Source organism: Saccopteryx bilineata, chromosome 1 (assembly GCF_036850765.1).
Source record: "Saccopteryx bilineata isolate mSacBil1 chromosome 1, mSacBil1_pri_phased_curated, whole genome shotgun sequence".
Taxonomy (NCBI): domain Eukaryota; kingdom Metazoa; phylum Chordata; class Mammalia; order Chiroptera; family Emballonuridae; genus Saccopteryx; species Saccopteryx bilineata.
Genome location: NC_089490.1, coordinates 132533849 through 132553149, shown reverse-complemented (window position 1 = coordinate 132553149; position 19301 = coordinate 132533849). Strand labels below are relative to the sequence as shown.

The following is a 19301-nucleotide window of genomic DNA, read 5'->3' as shown; positions in this document are numbered from 1 at the left end:
AGTTGGAAATGGGGAGGCAGTCAGACAGACTGCTGCATGCGCCCGACCAGGATCCACCTGGCATGCCCACCGGGGGCGATGCTCTGCCCCTCTGGGGCTTCACTCTGCTGCAACCAGAGCCATTCTAGCGCTTGAGGCAGAGGCCACAGAGCCATCCTCAGCTTCTAAGCCAACTTTGCTCCATTGGAGCCTTGGCTGCAGGAGGGGAAGAGAGAGACAGAGAGGAAGGAGAGGGGGAGGGGTGGAGAAGCAGATGGGCGCTTCTCCTGTGTGCCCTGGCTGGGAATCAAACCTGGGACTCCTGCACGCCAGGCCGATGCTCTACCACTGAGCAAACCGGCCAGGGAAGTTCTTGTTTCAACTGGAATCACGTTTTCATGTTTTAAAGCAATAGTATTTAAAGCAGAGGTCAGTGTGTGTTAAGACAGTTTATGTTGTATTCCAGGCACACACTTATACACACAGAAAGGTGAAACATAGCTCTCCCGTGGTTCTGGGTGTAGCCTGGAGAGTTGGGATTTAAACAACTGTCTTTCTCCATAAGGTCACCTTGAGGTTTGGCCTCTGCCCTCCCTCCAGGCCTGTGCGGGGCTGGGACAGGTGAGTGGTCAGAGCTCTAGTGGATGTGTGAATCCAGATAGGACCCCGGGACCCAGATTCTTCAATCCAAAGCCAGTCTTCCCAAAGCCAAAGCCAAAGCCAGTCCTCTTGAGGTAGGGCCCCCAAAGAGCTGGCACTTACGCTCCATTCACCCCCTAATTAGGGTGATTACACATTCTAGTTCACTTCGGAGAGGCTGGTCCCCACCCATGGCTCCCATGCAGTGATGAATAGTGCCTCTGTTCACTTTCAGAATGTTGGGATTGGGACAGTACATGAGGAAGTCACTGGTTCCACTGGGAAGCGGTGAGGATTTAGGGGAGCCCTTTTCACTCTTTGCTCTGTGGACTTTTGAGCTGACCTCAGAGATGCAGGATGTCTCGCCTCTGTGCTGCTGGGATCAGAGGCACTTCGGTTGTAACCGGAGCCAAGGAGAAATAGAGCTGATCATTTAGCTATTCCAGGAATTAAAAACATTTGGATGTTTAATGAGCTTTTTCAAGAGCCATTTGGTCTGCCTATAGATTTCTAGACATTTCTTTCACATCTTTAATGCCTGAAAAGCCAAATGTGAGTGAAATTATCTTAGTTTATTAAATTAGATTACCAGTTAATGCAATTATAGAACTTCAGATCTTGGGCAGGGTCCTGTGGCGCCTCTGTTAGCTGAGATGATCCAGTTAAGAGTTCAGTCATTTCCTGTGAGAAACCACAGACCTTATGGAACAGCCTACCTTTGACCGTTAACATGAAATGAAGTAATTTATTTGTTCAGTAAACATTTTCGAGCACCTGCTGTGTACAGTCCTTACATTACATTACAATGGAGGATACAAAAAACCAAGTGAGACCTAGCCCTTTGCCTCAGAGTTGAAGCCACACAGCCTTTTACCAGGATTTGGGAGGGAGCAAAAGATGTTTTGAGATCCTCTGTTCCACAGTTTTACTTGCTTTTTCAGTTGCCCATTCTCAACCCACATGGCTGATTCCTTTGTAAGATATAACTTGTTCTAAGTAGCCTTACCTGATCAGATATTTGGCAGTCATCACATGGGGTCTTTGAAATCTCCTCTATTGAAGCACTGGGTTTAGAGAATCAGATAATTAATTAGAGCAGCTCTTTTCCACCTCGTGCCGAAGGCCGTACCAGTCTGTGGCTGGCCATGGTCGTACTTTATGTACAGAGGGCCTTTGGTTTGCACAGATGCAGCCTGTTCCATTCCCAGAGCACTGTGAGGCCACTTTGTCCCTTGGGTAGTGCTGGCTTCTGCTGTGGGCATTGGACTGAAGCCCAGTGTAAATGATCAAGTCACTGAAGGTCTTGACGCAGACCATGCAACTGGGATGAATGCACTAAAATTGGGAGTACTGGTTTTGTGCATGGTGGTTCTCAAATGTTAGCAAGAATAAAAATCATCAGTAGGTTGAGATTCACGTTTCTGGTGCCACCTCCAAGAGGTACTGATCCTGTGGGTCTGGGGCAGGGCCTGAGAATCTGTATTTCTTACAGACCCCAGGCTGGTAGTAACTTTGCAGACCTGCTGACCACACTTAGAACCACTCATAAAGGCCAAGAGAGACTGCCCCTCACTTCAGTCAATGTGGAGTATCATCTCCCTTCTGTAGTGCCACTCAAGGTAGAACCTTGAAGGCACAGTGGTCTCCCATTCATGCATGCCTTTCTTGAGTGGTGGAGGGTAAAGTGGGCTCATGGAGTCCACTTCATGGAGTGGGGATGGTTCTCTGGTTCTCATGTTCAGATTCTCTTCTGTAGGTCGAGGCTGAGGCTGTGAATCGTTCCATTACCATCGCCAACCAGACCAATTGCCCCTTGTACATCACCAAGGTAATGAGCAAGAGCGCGGCCGAAGTCATCGCCCAGGCCCGGAAAAAGGGTAAGTGTGACCGGCTGTCTGACTGTCGGAAGAGAGAGCTTCTTTTCCAGCCCCTGTGCCAAGTCACCTTCCAGCATTAACCCAATTACAGCTGAGCAGGGCAGGAAGCTCTAGTTTCTCACTGTTCTGTGCTGCAGCCTTGTCAGTGTCTACTTAATAGTCAGCACTGCAGAGTGGGTGGGCAGGCACGGGTCCCTCCTGCCCCCCTTCTGTAGGAAGCTTGGAGTTAACTGGATGCAGTGTAAGTAAACTAGTCACATACACAGATGACATCAGTCTCTGTCTGCCACAGAATCATCCTTCAGGGGAACGTTCTGTTGCATAATGTATTTCCCCTCATAGCTGGTAGTGATTTCTGCTGGGGTAAGAGAGCCTTGAGAGGGCATGGGGTGGGGCATGTTGCCCTGGATGGGGCATGTTTGGTCCTGGTGCTCAAGTTGCTCTCTTATTACTGGGAGTCCATCAGGAAGGTTCTTGGAAACTAATTTACTAAGTGCAGCTTCCAGACACTGTTCTGCGGACACCTTATCCATTATGGATACAGCAGAGCCCAGCTGTAACCTGCCCTTGGCAGTGAGTTTGGATAGTCACACCATATTCTCTGTGTTCTTGGAGAGTCTGGTCATGCACAGTGAACTCTGAGGGAGGCTCTTGACCTGATGTGACGTGAAGATTTTTTTTTTTTTTTTTTTTTTTGCAGAGCCAGAGAGGGGGACAGATAGGGACAGACTGACGACAGGAAGGGAAAGAAATGAGAAGCATCAATTCTTTGTTGCGTGCGGTTCCTTAGTTGTTCATTGATTGATTTCTCATATGTGCCTTGACTGGGGGGCTACAGCAGACCAAGTGACCCCTTGCTCGAGCCAGCGACCTTGGGCTCAAGCTGGTGAGCCTTGCTCAAACCAGATGAGCCTGCGCTCAAGCTGGCGACCTTGGGGTTTTGAACCTGGGTCCTCCGTGTCCCAGTCCGACGCTCTATCCACTGCGCCACCACCTGGTCAGGCTGACGTGAGATCTTAAAGGGTCTTTTGTCTCTCCTCTTCTTTCCTTCCTTCCTCCCAACAATGTTCCCCTCCCTTTGCCTCTCCGGATCTTTCCATTTCTCCTCTCCTGCTCTGCTTCTCTCTTCATCCCTGTATCTCTTTCTCTCCTTGTCTCAGTGTCTCTTTTTGGTTTCTTTCTTATTCTCCTATCCCTTTCTTTCTCTCTCTTTCTCTCCCTGTTCCTCTTTTTCTGTCAATAAGGGAGCAGTTTGGCTTTTATGGTCCAGTTTCTAGTTTTCTGTAGGATGGTTCTGCATGGATAAGGGGGACTAGGATTTCGCCACTGATGGGCAACTTGAGGCAAGACCTAGCTCCAGTGCCCAGCGACCCCTGAGTCAGTCGGTCCCTAGGGAGGATGGCTTCCACATGGCCTTGTTCTGGGAGCCCTCTGGGGCCTCTCTCCTCGAGTTCTAATTCACATGGGGGCTGTACTGCCGTCTTCCTGGAAGCCTGTCCTCCCCCGGCAGCTGGAAGGAATTACCTTTTTGAAATAAAAGCACATTCACCTAAAATAGCATCATCTGCTCAGCAGCGGCTGAGTTGTTTCTAGGAAACGTTGTGGGTGATGACTGCCAGTGAGCCTCCCTCACCTGGGCCCTCTACTGCCCAGGTGCCCATTTGTAACACTGCAAGGCACGGTGGGAGTAGCCTCAGCATCCAACACTAGTCACAGCTGTGGCTTCTGTGTAGCGGGGGACAGCGGGCACAGTGTCTGCCATAGGGAAGGTGGGGGCAGCTTATTTCATTGGTTTCAACAGCTGTACTGTACTCAGGCGACAATAAGAAACAAAAAGTCACACAGTTAATGTAATTTTAATACAATTAAACATTCAATTCAATATAATTTAAAAACTAAAGCCTAGTTTTTTGAATTCAGCCTGACTTGCCCAAATTGGAAGATGGAGGAGTCAGGCCACTCACCAGTCCTGGGTCGGGGCAGGTGAAGCTGGGCCTGGTCTGGGCTGAGGGGCACTGAGCTCTGGGCCAGCCCTGCTGGGTGTGCTGGAGATCCTTCCTTCTTCCTGTGCCTCAGCTTCCTGCTGTGAGGATGTTATTACACAAACCAGTCCTGCTCTACTGCTCTGCCACCTGGTGCCTGATGATGTCCCTCCATTGCCTTTATGACTTTGGTCCTGTGTGAATGTTTCGGTGTGAGCATGAAGAAGGGACTACCTAAGCCTGTTCCAGAGCCTTCCAACTGTGAGCCCCACCTGGGCCCACATCATGTTCCCTGGGTGGCTCTTGTGTTCAGGCTCTTGCACTCATCTCTAGGCCTTGAGAGCTTGTGTGTTAAGGACCCCGAGCAGCCAGGTATTTCCAGTGCATTCAGGCACTTCTGTGTTAGAAGGAGAAATCCTAGCTGGCTTTGCAGGCTCTTAACACTCTCTGTCTTGTTATAACTTCGTAGCGACTTTGGGAGATGCTCCAGCAAGGGTTTTGTACTTTGTTTTACTTTGCAGCTGAGTAAATGGAACCTCAGAGCTGGTGAATGTAGAATTGGGCTTTGATCATTGCACATCTGTGAATATCCGTATTAATATCTGCGATCGGCAATCTCCTTCTAGGGCTGATGCTCATATCACCTGAGCTATTTTTAGTGCCTGAGGCTGTTGCCACTGGCTGTGGGAAGGGAAGAAGGGAGAGGGAGGGAATCAAACCTGGGACGTCTGCATGCTGGGCCAACACTATCCACTTAGCAAACTGGCCTGGGTGGATTGAGATTATTTTAAAACAAGAAATGTTGTGACCATCTTGTATCTGTTGAGGTTTAGTTCCTCAACAATCTGGGGAAACTGAGGCCTGACACCAGCACAGTCATGGACTGTGGACCAAGAAGGAAAACAGTATACAACTGTGTGAAGCATTAGCACTGTGGGATCAGTGTCCTGTCCTGGATCACATGCCAGGTCCGCTGCACTAGCACATGGTGCTGGGCAGGCAAGGTGTCGTCTGTAGGCTTCATTTTCATCAAGGAAAGGGTAATAAGTGACCTATCACACATGGTGATGGTGATGTTTAAAAGAGACTTTGTTCATAAAGATGTATGTAATAACTGTGCCTGCTACTCTACTGATATAAGAGTGAAGGGCTGGTTGGAAGAGTAAGGAAAATTGCCTGTGGACCTGGGCAAAGGTCTTCTGCTAAGGATCCTTTGCTCCAGCTGGGTTCTCTGGCCCCCAGAAACCACAGTGAGGCCAGCTTTCTGCTGATGTATTTCTTCATCTATAAATTGGAGAGATTTTCTATTCATTCAAGAGCTATTACTATGTACTTTTACTAAGTGGAACTTCAGGCCCCTGTGCCTCAGACGAGAACTGGTCCCAGTGTTCAGCTCCTTCGCTAGACAGGGACGGACACAGGGGCAGAAATTCACAGTGGCAAATGGTTAGTGTCACAAAGAGGTGCAGCTCAGGGAGGTTGGAGCAAAGACGGAGGCGCTACTGTTAACAGACACGAACTGCCCGTCTCAGGCTGGGTGACCGGATGCACCATTTCTTTGAAAGTGGGAGCTGGTGAAAGGTCATAGCCCTACATTTTCTTCTTCTCCTGATTCTGTGTGCTCCCCACCCAGAGACCTGCTGATACTAAATCTAAAACGGGGTGCATGTAAATGAACCCACCACAACCACACGTGCCTCCCAGAGACAGCCTTGCAAGCCCTGCCGTCTTCACCCACTGCTGGCAGCAGCCTGTTCTTCAGACCGGGGGAGGACGAGGATACCCTGGGCAACTTTTACTCTTCAGAGGAACTTAGACACTGGCTGATTTAATTGGCTCACATCATGAAAGATACACTGAAATGTGGAAATTACCTTGTCCTTGGATACTTCACCCCATGACAAATAGAACCCAGGGTTTTTGAATCCCAGCCAGCTTACTTTCCACTGAGGGTCCGTGTGCGGATTTCTCTGGAATGGCTCTCTTCAGGCGGCATTTGTCCACATGTGAAACTCAGAGTGGCTGCTGGCTTTCTGTGTGCGGATGGTGGCGTTGAGGCAAGTGCCTGGCCTCGTACAGCAGACAGCCTTCTCTGTCCTCCTCCTCACCCAACCCGCCGCGTAGAGGCAGATGTGTTCAAAACATCTGGTGGCTGCCTGACCAGGTGGTGGCACAGTGAATAGTGTCGGACTGGGATGTGGAGGACCCAGGTTCGAGACCCCGAGGTCACCAGCTATAGCGCGGGCTCATCTGGTTTGAGCAAAGCTCACCGGCTTGGACCCAAGGTCATTGGCTTGAGCAAGGGGTCACTTGTGCCCCCCCCCCCCCCCGTCAAAGCACATATGAGAAGGCAGTTGATGAACAACTAAGGTGCTGCAACGAAGAATTGATGCTTCTCATCTCTCTCACTTCCTGTCTGTCTGTCTCTATCTGTCCCCCTCTCTGTCTCTCACAAAACAAAACAAAAACCATCTGGTGGCTGCCCAGGGACATTGAACCCTCGGAACCCAAACCCAAAATAAGACTTCCCTTGTCCTGCAGATCATTTGGAATGACTCAGATGTTATGAGAAGCACGTGGGGCCATGAGGACCACCCCAACTTGAGGATGAATCTTTAATGTGAAGCTAATGCACATCCTAGGAATCTTGGACCCAACATGGGTTGGTTTGTGCATGTCATAAAATCTTACCAAAATCTGTTAGGGCTTTTCAGAGAAATAGAACCAAAAGAAACAGAACACACACACATTTATGTGTATATATACATATGTACATATGGGAGGAGGAGAGAGAGATAAATCTTCAGGAGTCTCATGTAGCTGTGGGCACTGGCAAGTCTGATATTGGTGGTGGGTGGGGGACGCTGAGGCTTGGTGGCTCAGGGGACAGTTGATGTTGTAGCTGGAGCCCCAGCACAGTCTGGAGGCAGAACTTCCTTCCCAGTCAGATGCCCTCACTTTCTTGCAGCAGATGCTGAGGCTCTGGGGATCAGTTAGTACTGTAACCAGCCTCCGTCAGGGTGTAAGTCTGGATTTAGTGTCCAACCATCCAGACCCCCAAGACTGTGGCAAAGGTCTCCCTTGGACAGACCTTAGAGCCTGGGTCTAAGGAGGCTGAGTTCATTCCTTTTTTTTTTCTTTTTCTTTTTTTTTTCTTTTCTGAAGCTGGAAATGGGGAGAGACAGTCAGACAGACTCCCGCATGCGCCTGACTGGGATCCACCCGGCACGCCCACTAGGGGCGACGCTCTGCCCACCAGGGGGCGATGCTCTGCCCCTCTGGGGCGTTGCTCTGCTGGGACCAGAGCCACTCTAGCGCCTGGGGCAGAGGCCAAGGAGCCATCCCCAGCGCCCGGGCCATCTTTGCTCCAATGGAGCCTTGGCTGCGGGAGGGGAAGAGAGAGACAGAGAGGAAGGAGAGGGGGGGTGGAGAAGCAAATGGGCGCTTCTCCTATGTGCCCTGGCCGGGAATCGAACCCGGGTCCCCCGCACACCAGGCCGACACTCTACCGCTAAGCCAACCGGCCAGGGCCCGAGTTCATTCCTTTGTGGTGAGGTGCATGCTCTGTGCGCCGAGAATGGGACCCAGCCCAGCGCCAGCTGTGCACCTGACTGCAGTTGTGTCCCACAGAGTGAGATGAAGGCCAAGGTCAAGGGCACCCACATGTGTGGGATTCGGGATACGTTTCAGGAATCAGGCTCCCCTCGTGCCCAAGTTCCAAAGAAGGGCTGAAGAATAGATTCGGGTTGAGGATGAGCCAGCAGCGAGTTACAGGAAAGTCAGGAAATGGATTATGCTTGTCCAAGTAATTTCAAAGACCAGCAAGCCACTCTTTTTTCTCCCAAGTGGTTCTGCTCTCTTAAACTTTCTCATGACAGCAAAACCTTTAGGGTTACGAGTGCACAGACCTCACACTTGTGCTATGACAGTAGCCAGTGGGACCGCCAGACCTGTCTGTGTAGAAGAGCTGCAGACAGCAGAGAGCCTGTGAGAACCATGGGCCGTTGCTGGGTCCTGCTCAGCCATTTACAGTTCCTGAACGGACCTGGCAGCAGCCAAAAGCCCTCTCTCATCATGTGGTGGTTTTCCTCTTCGGGAAGAGCTGGAGCTATTTGCATGGCTGCTCAGCTGGCTTCTCAGACCCAGTTCTGCCTGGGAGGCTTCGAGTAGGGGAAGAACCTAGGAGACCTTCCAGGTGATTCTGAGCATTGCCCTTTTCCTCCTCTGGGCTTCCTTGTGGGTGAGGCTTCCCCTGGGTCTGGAGCCCTCCCCCTGCTTCTGGCTTGTTGATTGCCCCAAGTAAGTGAGCTGCCTGCTCTGGCCTCACTAACTCCCTGGCTGAACAGGGACTCCTTTGTGAAATTCCTGAGGCTGGGAGGGGCCAGCTGGGAGGAGCCAGCTCTCAGTGTGGCAACTGCAGTATCCCAGTTGTTGTGATTTGTTATCAAGAGATAATGCCTTGAAAAGGCTTGGAGAGGAAAGGAGACACATTCCTGACCGAGAAGTGTTTTGCCCTGAGGATCCTGTGCCTGGAGAACTGGAAGCTTGGAGGGACCACAGTAGGGCTGGAGATAGGCCGGTGGTGGAAGGAGTCGGGGGAGCTGAATTCCTGGTGGTGGGGAGGCTGGCCTGACATCAGATTCCAGCTCTGGAGCCTTTAATTAAAAATTACACCCTTGAATCACATTTATTGAGTGCTTACTATGCCCAGGCAGATTGATTTTCTTAAGGTGTCTCCATCTAGTGGAGAATCAAAAAATTCAAAATGGGGTGGTTAACCTGACTAGGCGGTGGCTCAGTGGATAGAGCGTCAGACTGGTATGCGGAGGACCCAGGTTCGAGACCCCGCGGTTGCCAGCTTGAGCGTGGGCTCATCTGATTTGAGCAAAGCTCACCAGAATGCTTGGCTCACCCAAGGTTGCTGGCTCGAGCAAGGGGTTACTCGGTCTGCTGAAGGCCCGCGGTCAAAGCACATATGAGAAAGCAATCAATGAACAACTAAGGTGTCGCAATGAAAAACTAATGATTGATGCTTCTCATCTCTTTCCGTTCCTGTCTGTCCCTATCTATCCCTCTCTCTGACTCTCTGTCTCTGTAAAAAAATTAAAATGGGGTGGTTATTGGATTCCTGGATTAGAGAAAGGAATTGAATTTTGGATGATGTTAAAGGGGAGGTCAGCTTTGTTGGGTGGCAGGATCACAAAGGGCATCAGATGTGTCTGTCAGCAAGGAGTTTGCTTTCGTCCTTGAAGGCGGAATGCATCCTGGGAGGGCTGTTTTCAAGAGAAGCGTCTGGGAGGTTATATTTAGGAAGATCGTCAGAGAGTGTCATGGAGACTGAGTGGAGAGGTGGAGAAAAAGGTTGGGAAGGCAGAAACTAATGTCAAGTCTGATTGAGGCTCTGTTGGAATGAGCCGGGGGAAACAGTGAAGGCCTGATTGAAGGGGGGTTGTGTGGAGTCGAGGAAAGGATATATTTTGGGCATTAAAGTGTTGGCATTCAGTGAATGTAAATGATGTCCATCTTCCTGCTTATGCATGAATGGCAGAGAAGAGAACATGATATTCCTTTTTTTGTATTTTTCTGAAGTGAGAAGAAGGGAGGCAGGCAGGCAGACTCCCGCATGCGCCCATTCAGCATGCCCACCAGGGGGCGATGCTCTGCCCCTCTGGGGTGTTGCTCCATTACAGCTGGAGCCATTCTAGCACCTGAGGTGGAAGCCATGGAGCCATCCTCAGCGCCTGGGCCAACTTTGCTCCAGTGGAACCCTGGCTGCAGGAGGGGAAGAGAGAGACAGAGAGGAAGTATAGGGGGAAGGGTGGAGAAGCAGATGGGCGCGTCTCCTGTGTGCCCTGACCGGAAATCAAACCTAGGACTTCCACACACTGGGCCGATGCTCTAGCACTGAGCTAGCCAGCCAGGGCTAACATTCTTTCTTGACAATGTGTTAAGTTAGACTGGGCTCTGGAAGCTCTGAAGTCTCAGTGGTGTAATTGTGCGAAGTTCTTTATTTCTCACTCTTAGTCGTCTGTGAATCTGGGGGCGCTGAGGGCAGCTCGTTCCTGGTGGTGACTCAGGGATTCATGCTGTCGCTGGGGCAGATCTACAGTTGCTCTCAAATGCTTCTGCCCCTTGATATCACATCTAATTTTTTCTCAGCCCACTAGCCAGAACTAGACACTGTGAGGGAGGCTGGGAAATGCTGGGAGAGCAGGGGGAGTATTTGGTAAGCAGTAAGGTGAAGTTCAAGATGCCATGGATCACCCCAAAATAAGAGTCTGTATAGCACTTGGTGCGTGAATACAGTCTGAGAGAGTTAATAGATTTGAGACTCAGCAGTGTAGAAGGTGGAATGTTTGGAATCACCCAGGGCTCTGTTTTTCAGCCACGTGGGGACCAGTGAAAGTAGGAGATGTTTCGGGGACTGCTAAGGCAGAAGCACCCTGAGCCTAAGTGAATTTGATTAAGATCACTGGGTCTGTAATCTTCATACAGCATCAGGGTAGTTAACATTTTCATGGACCACTACAAAATTTCTGGTGGACTGGTCCGTGAATTGGCGGTTGAAAAAAAACACTGACCTATCCTGACCTGTGGCAGCATAGTGGTTAAAGCATCAGCATTCCACCCGGGATCTTGAGGTCGCTGGTTTGAAACCCTGAACTTGTCTGGTCAGGGCACATGCAAGAAGCAACTGCTGAGGGTTGATGCTTCCTTCTCCTCCCCCTCACAGTCTCTCCTCTTCTCTCTTCTCTCTCTAAATCAATGAAAAGAAAGAGCCTGACCAGGTAGTGGCGCAGTGGATAGAGCGTTGGGCTGGGATGCAGAGGACCCAGGTTCGAGACCCCGAGGTCGCTAGCTTGAGTACAGGCTCATCTGGTTTGAGCAAAAAGCTCACCAGCTTGGACCCAAGCTTGCTGGCTCGAGCAAGGGGTTACTCGATCTGCTGAAGGCCCACGGTCAAGGCACATATGAGAAAGCAATCAATGAACAACTAAGATCTCGCAATGAAAAACTAATGATTGATACTTCTCATCTCTCTCTGTTCCTGTCTGTCCCTGTCTATCCCTCTCTCTGACTCTCTCTCTGTCCCTGGAAAAAAAAAAAGGAATAAAAAGAAAGAAAGAGAAAACCACTGGCATAGGTGGAGTGTGCTGAGTTAGAAGAGCAAGGTCTCAAGGTGAACTCTTAGGGAGCACACGCTGGATTGGGGACTTTGGTGGCTGGGGTACTGACCTCCTCAAGCATCAGTGTCCTCACCTGTGAGATGAGGCTGGTGGCCTCTTTGAAGGGTGGTGGGTGTCCTTGACATGCTGCTGGGCTGGTGGCTCCTCCTTTCTCCCTTGCTGCGTGGTCCTCAGCTTTGTTCTGTGTGTCAGGGGCTGTGGTGTACGGCGAGCCCATCACCGCCAGCTTGGGAACCGATGGCTCCCACTACTGGAGCAAGAACTGGGCTAAGGCTGCTGCGTTTGTCACCTCCCCGCCCCTGAGCCCTGACCCCACCACGCCGGACTTTCTGAACTCCTTGCTGTCCTGGTGAGTCTTGGTGACTTGTTGGCACTTTCCATTCTCAGCCTTTGCTCAGACCCAACATGGCCTGGCATTTTACAGCCTGGTGGGCAAAAGCAGGCTTGCAAATCAAGAGGCCCTTGTTCTCCAAACTCAGGTCACTGAACGGGAACAGGGTATTACCACTTTGACACCATTCTGGGGGGGAAATCAGAATAAAAACTTGGAGCAATTTGAAAGTCAAGCAGAAGAGATGAATGAGGTATCCAAAGGACTGCACTGTGCTGCAGCGACCCCCACCAGATACCTCACAAAACAGGTTCAGGTGCTCAGCATTGGAATGAAGCTTCAGTGTCCTGTCACTTCTCCCAGATTCCCTGTTCCCTGAGGGAAGGATGGGTTACTTCAAAAGCTATCCGTGGCCTAGCACATTAAAAAAAGAAAATGTTCAGATTTGATGATTTAAAGTCAAAGGTTAATTAAAAGCCAGTTCTATGTTTTCCTTCCAGTGGGGATCTCCAGGTCACCGGCAGTGCCCACTGTACCTTCAACACCGCCCAGAAGGCTGTAGGGAAGGACAACTTCACCCTGATCCCCGAGGGCACCAATGGCACCGAGGAGCGGATGTCTGTCATCTGGGATAAGGCTGTGGTAAGGAGCGGCCGCCTCCCTCCTGGCTGGTCTCGGCTGTCCCCCGCCTCCCTCCTGGCTGGTCTCGGCTGTCCCCCGCCTCCCTCGTGGCTGGTCTCGGCTGTCCCCCGCCTCCCTCCTGGCTGGTCTCGGCTGTCCCCCGCCTCCCTCGTGGCTGGTCTCGGCTGTCCCCCGCCTCCCTCGTGGCTGGTCTCGGCTGTCCCCCGCCTCCCTCGTGGCTGGTCTCGGCTGTCCCCCGCCTCCCTCCTGGCTGGTCTCGGCTGTCCCCCGCCTCCCTCGTGGCTGGTCTCGGCTGTCCCCCGCCTCCCTCGTGGCTGGTCTCGGCTGTCCCCCGCCTCCCTCGTGGCTGGTCTCGGCTGTCCCCCGCCTCCCTCCTGGCTGGTCTCGGCTGTCCCCCGCCTCCCTCCTGGCTGGTCTCGGCTGTCCCCCGCCTCCCTCGTGGCTGGTCTCGGCTGTCCCCCGCCTCCCTCCTGGCTGGTCTCGGCTGTCCCCCGCCTCCCTCCTGGCTGGTCTCGGCTGTCCCCCGCCTCCCTCCTGGCTGGTCTCGGCTGTCCCCCGCCTCCCTCCTGGCTGGTCTCGGCTGTCCCCCGCCTCCCTCCTGGCTGGTCTCGGCTGTCCCCTGCCTCCCTCCTGGCTGGTCTCGGCTGTCCCCTGCCTCCTCATCTGAGCACCATGTACGCCTTGGAATGACAGTTGAGAAAATTCTAGAAGCTAATACTTGTGTGACAATATTTCTTGGGTCTTGGGATCTAAGACCCCTCCTTCTGTAGGTTATTTCTTCCTAAATAGTATACCCATCTATATGTTTTATCATTATCATCCGAGATCAGTGGACTCTTGAAAATGATCAGTCTGGAATAAAGCTTCCTTAGCAACTTGGTGACTTTCTCTATCTTTTAGTCTTGGAAGTGGACTCGATTTCCTTCAAAGTGCTTTTTAGGCCTCACCAGGCATAGCATTTCTACCCACTGCCACCACAGGCCTCTGGCAGACCTGCTTTGAGCATACTCTGACTTTAAGGACCTGGTGACTTTTTCATTGTCCGTGCTTTAAATCGTCATATCAGGACAGATTTTCTATTTCTTAATGAATTTTTTTAAATCATGCAAATGAAATATCTTTATTCCAGAGAATGGAAGTGAGTAAAAACTACTCATGACACTGTCGGTCAGATTTAATAACAATTAACTTGTTGGCCAGATGTCTTTCCATTTTTTGCCAATGCAGGAGCACATATAAGTGTATATGGTATGTATGTGTGTGAGTGTAAGTAACATGGCATCATACGTACCGTTTTGTCGCCTATCTTATTAAGACGATATGTCATGGGAAGTCTCCACATCCTTAAACATACTTGAAAACCTTGTTTTTTAATAGGAGGCTATTTTCATTTTAATGTTGAACTATAATTTTCTTGCAATTCATTGAACATTTATGTTGTTTCTAATTTTTTTTTCCCCATGTAGGAAAAGTTGTTATCTGTGTTTTGACAGTTGTTTGGTGACAACTGTTTAAGTGGTCTTGAAACTGATTTTTAATTGCATGTTTATAAGTTGAGGAATTGAACATGTGTAAGTGGAAATCATTTTCTTCCATGACTGAGAAGTTACACCTGCAGTGAAATTTTATTTTTCTTGTATAGAACGCAAAGACTTGGATTCTGAGAGCCTTGGAGCATGGGAATGCAGAAGCAGTGTGCAGGTCTAGCCCTGCCTTGCACTTCTCTGTCTTAGTGTCACCAAGCAAGAGTTTCCTCATTGGCAATACATAGGAACAGTGAAATAGCTTTTTAAAATGGCATCTGCAAGTGTCCTTCTGAATAGTGCCTTGACAAAGTCACTGCATCCCTCCCTCTCGGGCTCGTCACGCACAGGACACTACACTGAGCAATTGCTTCCCCTGATGGAAGCTTCATTTGTTCTTCCTCGTTTTGTTCTAGGGGAGAACACCCTTGGACACAGCTTTCATTTGCTTCTGGGAGAAATTTCCAGAAGTGATATTTTTAGGTCAAAGGATGTGTGTATTTTTTAAGCTTTTGCTACACCTGTTGTCAAAGTGACTTCCAGAGAGATTGCATCGGTTTCTATGCCGCCAGTAGTGGATGACCTCCCTCAGTCTCCTCTACGGGTCCAGATTGGGGTTATCATCAAAACCCCCAAAATGTTGCTGATTTGATTGGTGAATTTTGTTTTACATTCAGTTGCTTCAGTCACTGATTGGAGTGCATATTTCTGTCATGTGCATGTGGGCCTCTGGTATGTTTCTCTTCCTCCTAACACCCGCTCATTTTCTCTGCCCAATTCTCTACTAGCTTTAGAGTGGGTTTTCCTAACTCAGACATGTGCAGCCACACCCTTGAAATCTGTACTTCAAGGGATGCAGAGCACAGGTGGTAGAGAAGAGCAGGTGCTGGAGGGACGTGAGGGTGCGTGCCTGGCCCCTGCGGCTGTGGAATCCCAGGTGGGGTGCTGAGGCTTCTAGGCTGGCTGGCTGGACCTGCATTCTCAGTCTGCACCTGTATCGTTGGAAAGGACGGTCACTCAAGCCACCTGGTGTTTCCTGAAGAGGCATTGCCGCCCAGTTGGCTTTCCTTTTTTTTTTCACTTTGAAATAGTTATTGATTCAGAGGAAGTTGCAAAGATAAGACAGAGAGGGCCCGTGTACCCTTCTGTCATTTCACCCATAGATGCATCTCACGTTGTGGCAGTAAGATACCAATAACTGGAGGTCGACGGTGGTGCTGTGTGTTTGTGGATCTGTGTTATTTTGTCCTGTGTAGAGGCATGTAGCCACCGCTGCAAACAAGATACAGATGTCCTTTGTCACCACAAAGGCCCTCTTCCTGCTGTCCCTTCAGAGTCACACCCACCCCTCTCCCCTTAGAGGGATCTCCACGTCATTCCTACTCTGTTTATTATCCCTGCAACTTGATTATTTTGAGAATGTTGATATAAGTAAAATCAAACAACATGTGGCATTTTCAGACTTGTTTCACTCAGCACCACCTTATTGTAAGCTGCGTTCCCCCTTCTGCTTTTTGACGTGCTTTTGGTATGTGTGTCTGTGTGTGTTACACGCTTCAGGTCAGTGGGAAGATGGATGAGAACCAGTTTGTGGCCGTGACCAGCACCAACGCAGCCAAAGTCTTCAACCTTTACCCCCGGAAAGGCCGCATTGCTGTGGGATCCGATGCTGACCTGGTCATCTGGGACCCCGACAGCGTCAAAACCATCTCTGCCAAGACCCACAACAGTGTAAGGCTTGCTAATGGCATGGACACAATCCAATCAGTGGCACAGTCACAGAAAGAGCTAGAGCCACGGAGGGTCCCCGGGATTGGAGAAGGGAACTCACTGTGATAAGAACGAGCTTTTCCCCAGGAAAAAAATAACTTTTCTTTTCTTCTTTAGTGAGGTCAGTAAGACTGCCAATAAGTTACTCTTATCATTTGGGAGTGCCACAGCCTCTTTTTTTTCTCCACAGCCTCTCTTTTGATAGAGGTCTTTATAGACCGTCAGAGCCTCTGGTCATGTCAGGACATTAGAAGCTTCCAGAAGTCTGGTCCTATTCCATCGTTATAGCATTACTTCTCATGGCAGTGCTTGGTGCAAGGGACCTAAATAAACACTCCTTAAACGCCCACTGGGCACATTTATTCTTTTAAGTCATTGTTTCTCATGTCAAGGTTGCTGTATAGAAACTTAAATGGCAGATGTACTTATTGTTCTCAAGGAACAAATTGACTTTGACTTCTCCCAAGTAGAATAAATATCCCCTGTAGCCATTCTGATATGCTTTTAGAATCTGGAGTTTTGGGGTATCTCTTGTCTTTTAGTCTAGATTACAGAGTTTGGGGATACCCTGTCTTGTTAATGGGACCCTGGGCTAGTGACTTCATGTCATGGGTCAGGCCCCTTAGTTGAGAATGAGGGATTTAGACGAGGTCTCTGAATGTCTTGTGATTCAGTAATGTCAGGGGCATTAGGCAGAGGGTTAGAGGCCATTGGTTCTTTTTTTTTTTTTTTTTCAGAGACAGTCAGAGAGAGGGATTGACAGGGATAGATAGACAGGAACGGAGAGAGATGAGAAGCATCAATCATTAGTTTTTTGTTTCAACACCTTAGTTGTTCATTGATTGCTTTCTCATATGTGCCTTGACTGCGGGCCTTCAGCAGACCGAGTAACCTCTTGTTCATACCAGCGACCTTGGGTCCAAGCTGGTGAGCTTTTGTTCAAACCAGATGAGTCCGCACTCAAGCTGGCGACCTCAGGGTCTCGAACCTGGGTCCTCGGCATCCCAGTCTGACACTCTATCCACTGCGCCACTGCCTGGTTAGGCGAGGCCATTGGTTCTTCATGGAGAAAAGTGTGTGTGTATGTGTAGATGTATCTCTCTATATTGATACAACAGATATAATATTGAAAAAATAAGGATAGAGGGGGAGCTTTGGAAAAGAAATGGGCATAGGACAGAAGTGTTCAGTCAGCAACTCCTGAATCTTGAAGTGAATTCCAGTTCTGAATTGAAAGCTGCTTAACAGGGAGTCTGACTTTAGACAGCCCACCCCACCAGCCAGGGCCAGAGTACTGGTACCTCCCGGGGACAGCGCTGCTGAGGGGAGTGGGGGCTCCTGGCATTTCTCCAGGACAGCCCTGGGCCTTTGCCGTTACTGTCCACTCCCGTTGGGGCAAAGGGGTTTGAGGTGGGGGCTCACCCCTAGCTTTTGCTGGCACCCATTGGTGCTGGGATAAGTGGGTGCCTCCCAAGAAGGTTGCTCAGCTCTCAGTATTTATTTACTTGTTTATTTATTTTAATTCAGTGAAAGGAGGAGAGGCAGAGACAGACTCCTGCATGTGGTCCAACCAGGATCCACCCAGCAAGCCCACTGGGGTCAATGCTCTGTCCATCTGGGGTATTGCTTCAACCCTCACTCTTCTTAGTGCCTGAGGCGGAGGCCATGGAGCTATCCTCAGCGTCTAGGGCCAACTTATTCCAATTGAGCCATGGCTGCAGGAGGGGGAGGAGGGGAAGAGAGAGAGAAGTGAAGGGGGAGGGTTAGAGAAGCAGAGGAGCATTTCTCCTGTGTGTCCTGACTGGGAATCAAACCTGGGACATCCACAATGCTGGGCCAACACTCTACTACCAAACCAACCTGCCAGGGCCTCGGTGTTTATATATAGTTGACTTTCCCCTCCTTTCCCACTGGTTGGCACAGCCTCACAGCGGAGCCTCACAGCCACACCCACCTGTAACCTAGAGCAGGAGCTCTTGGGGTCCAGAATGGCTTCTTTACGGGCAGAGGTCCTAGGGTCCTGCCTGCTGAAGCCCCCTGTAGTCAGATGCATTTGACATCATATTCCTTTCCATTTACTCTTTTATTTGGCCTTTTCAATAAAAGGATGGTATTATTATACCAATTGGGAAGATAAATAAACAGAGGCTTAGAGAGCTTAAGTCTAACGTTACATAGCTATTTTGTGGTAGAGCCAGAATTAGAACCCTAAATTGTCCATGGCTCTTCCCTGCCAGGCTGCATATGCAGGCTCTGGGTCAGGGTTAGCTGGAGAAAATGCTGCCCTGGCCTTGCAGAGTCCTTGCCCAGGGGTAACATACAGGAGGAACTAGACTCTTGATGACGCTGCAGACAACCTTGCGACTGGGGAGCTTGCATTAGGAGTCAACCTGGTAGAAGAGCAGATGTGAAGACAGATTCGGCCCTGCAGGCTTTCCAGAGCTATCACACTGCCCTGCCTTCACCTCCGGGCTAAGGAATGCTCACTTCCTAAGCGCCTCTTTTCCGGCCTCACCTGTTTCAAAGAACCCACAGCCAGCGTGCCTTAGGGAGAATACAAACAAAAGGGTTTCCTATCACAGTGCTAATTAGCTTTATTTGGAGCAGTTAGCTAACTATCACTGACAGTCTGTTGCTAAGCCTCTGGGTTTTTCAGGCATCCAGCCAGATGAGGAATTCCAGAGGTCTGTGGATGTAGGTTAAAAATGTCTGTACCTGGTGAGGGAGAAAGCTGGAAGGCCCATGATCTCGCAGGGTGGGCTCTCAATGCCAGAGGAGCTGTGATGTGAGGCTGCACTTATCAACTTTAAGTCACTTAGAGCCCTGGGGCTGGTTCCTCCACCTTTTCCTAATGGGGGCTGGCTCAGAGCTCCTTCGAGAGTTTATGATCAGCCACTTCTAGGCAGCTAAACTCAATATATGTGTCTTCTTACAATGTCTTTGACACTAAAGTGCTTGAAATCTTGTTGGGGAAGTGTAATAAAAAAACCCGACAGTGAATGAGAGGATGTTTTCTAAATGCCCACCGTGTGCCAAATAGCCTGCCAGCTGCTCTTGTTTCTTTTGTTTCTCATGATCCTACCCTCATTCCTGCAAAGTAGGCTCTTTCCTTTTATGTATGAGGAAGCTGAGGCTCAGATGAGTGTAAGCGACTTGTCCAAAATCACACAGCTGGCAAGTGATAGACCTGGGATGTGAGCCCAAGGCATATGGCACTGCGTCTGAGGGTGTCTCCATCCCTCCAGCTAGCGCAGAGCAGTCTGGGAACATAGACCGGCAGCGGTGGGGAAGTGCGGCAGAGACGGGGCCTGACCCAGCCTTTCAGGGACGACAGGCACCCACTCAAAGGTCATTTCAGAGCTGATAGAATC

The 19301-nt window shown here is 50.0% G+C and overlaps 1 protein-coding gene across 3 annotated transcripts in view; it reads left to right on the top strand.

Moving 5' to 3' along the window:
* DPYSL2 (dihydropyrimidinase like 2) overlaps window positions 1-19301 on the top strand; it is a 117527-nt gene that overhangs the window by 90655 nt on the left and 7571 nt on the right. For all 3 annotated transcript variants that reach the window (XM_066267011.1, XM_066267021.1, XM_066267030.1), the window contains exons 8-11: window positions 2375-2495; window positions 11857-12013; window positions 12496-12637; window positions 15721-15891. In XM_066267011.1, coding sequence (XP_066123108.1) covers window positions 2375-2495; window positions 11857-12013; window positions 12496-12637; window positions 15721-15891 — 591 coding nt within the window. The remainder of the gene's footprint in view (window positions 1-2374; window positions 2496-11856; window positions 12014-12495; window positions 12638-15720; window positions 15892-19301) is intronic.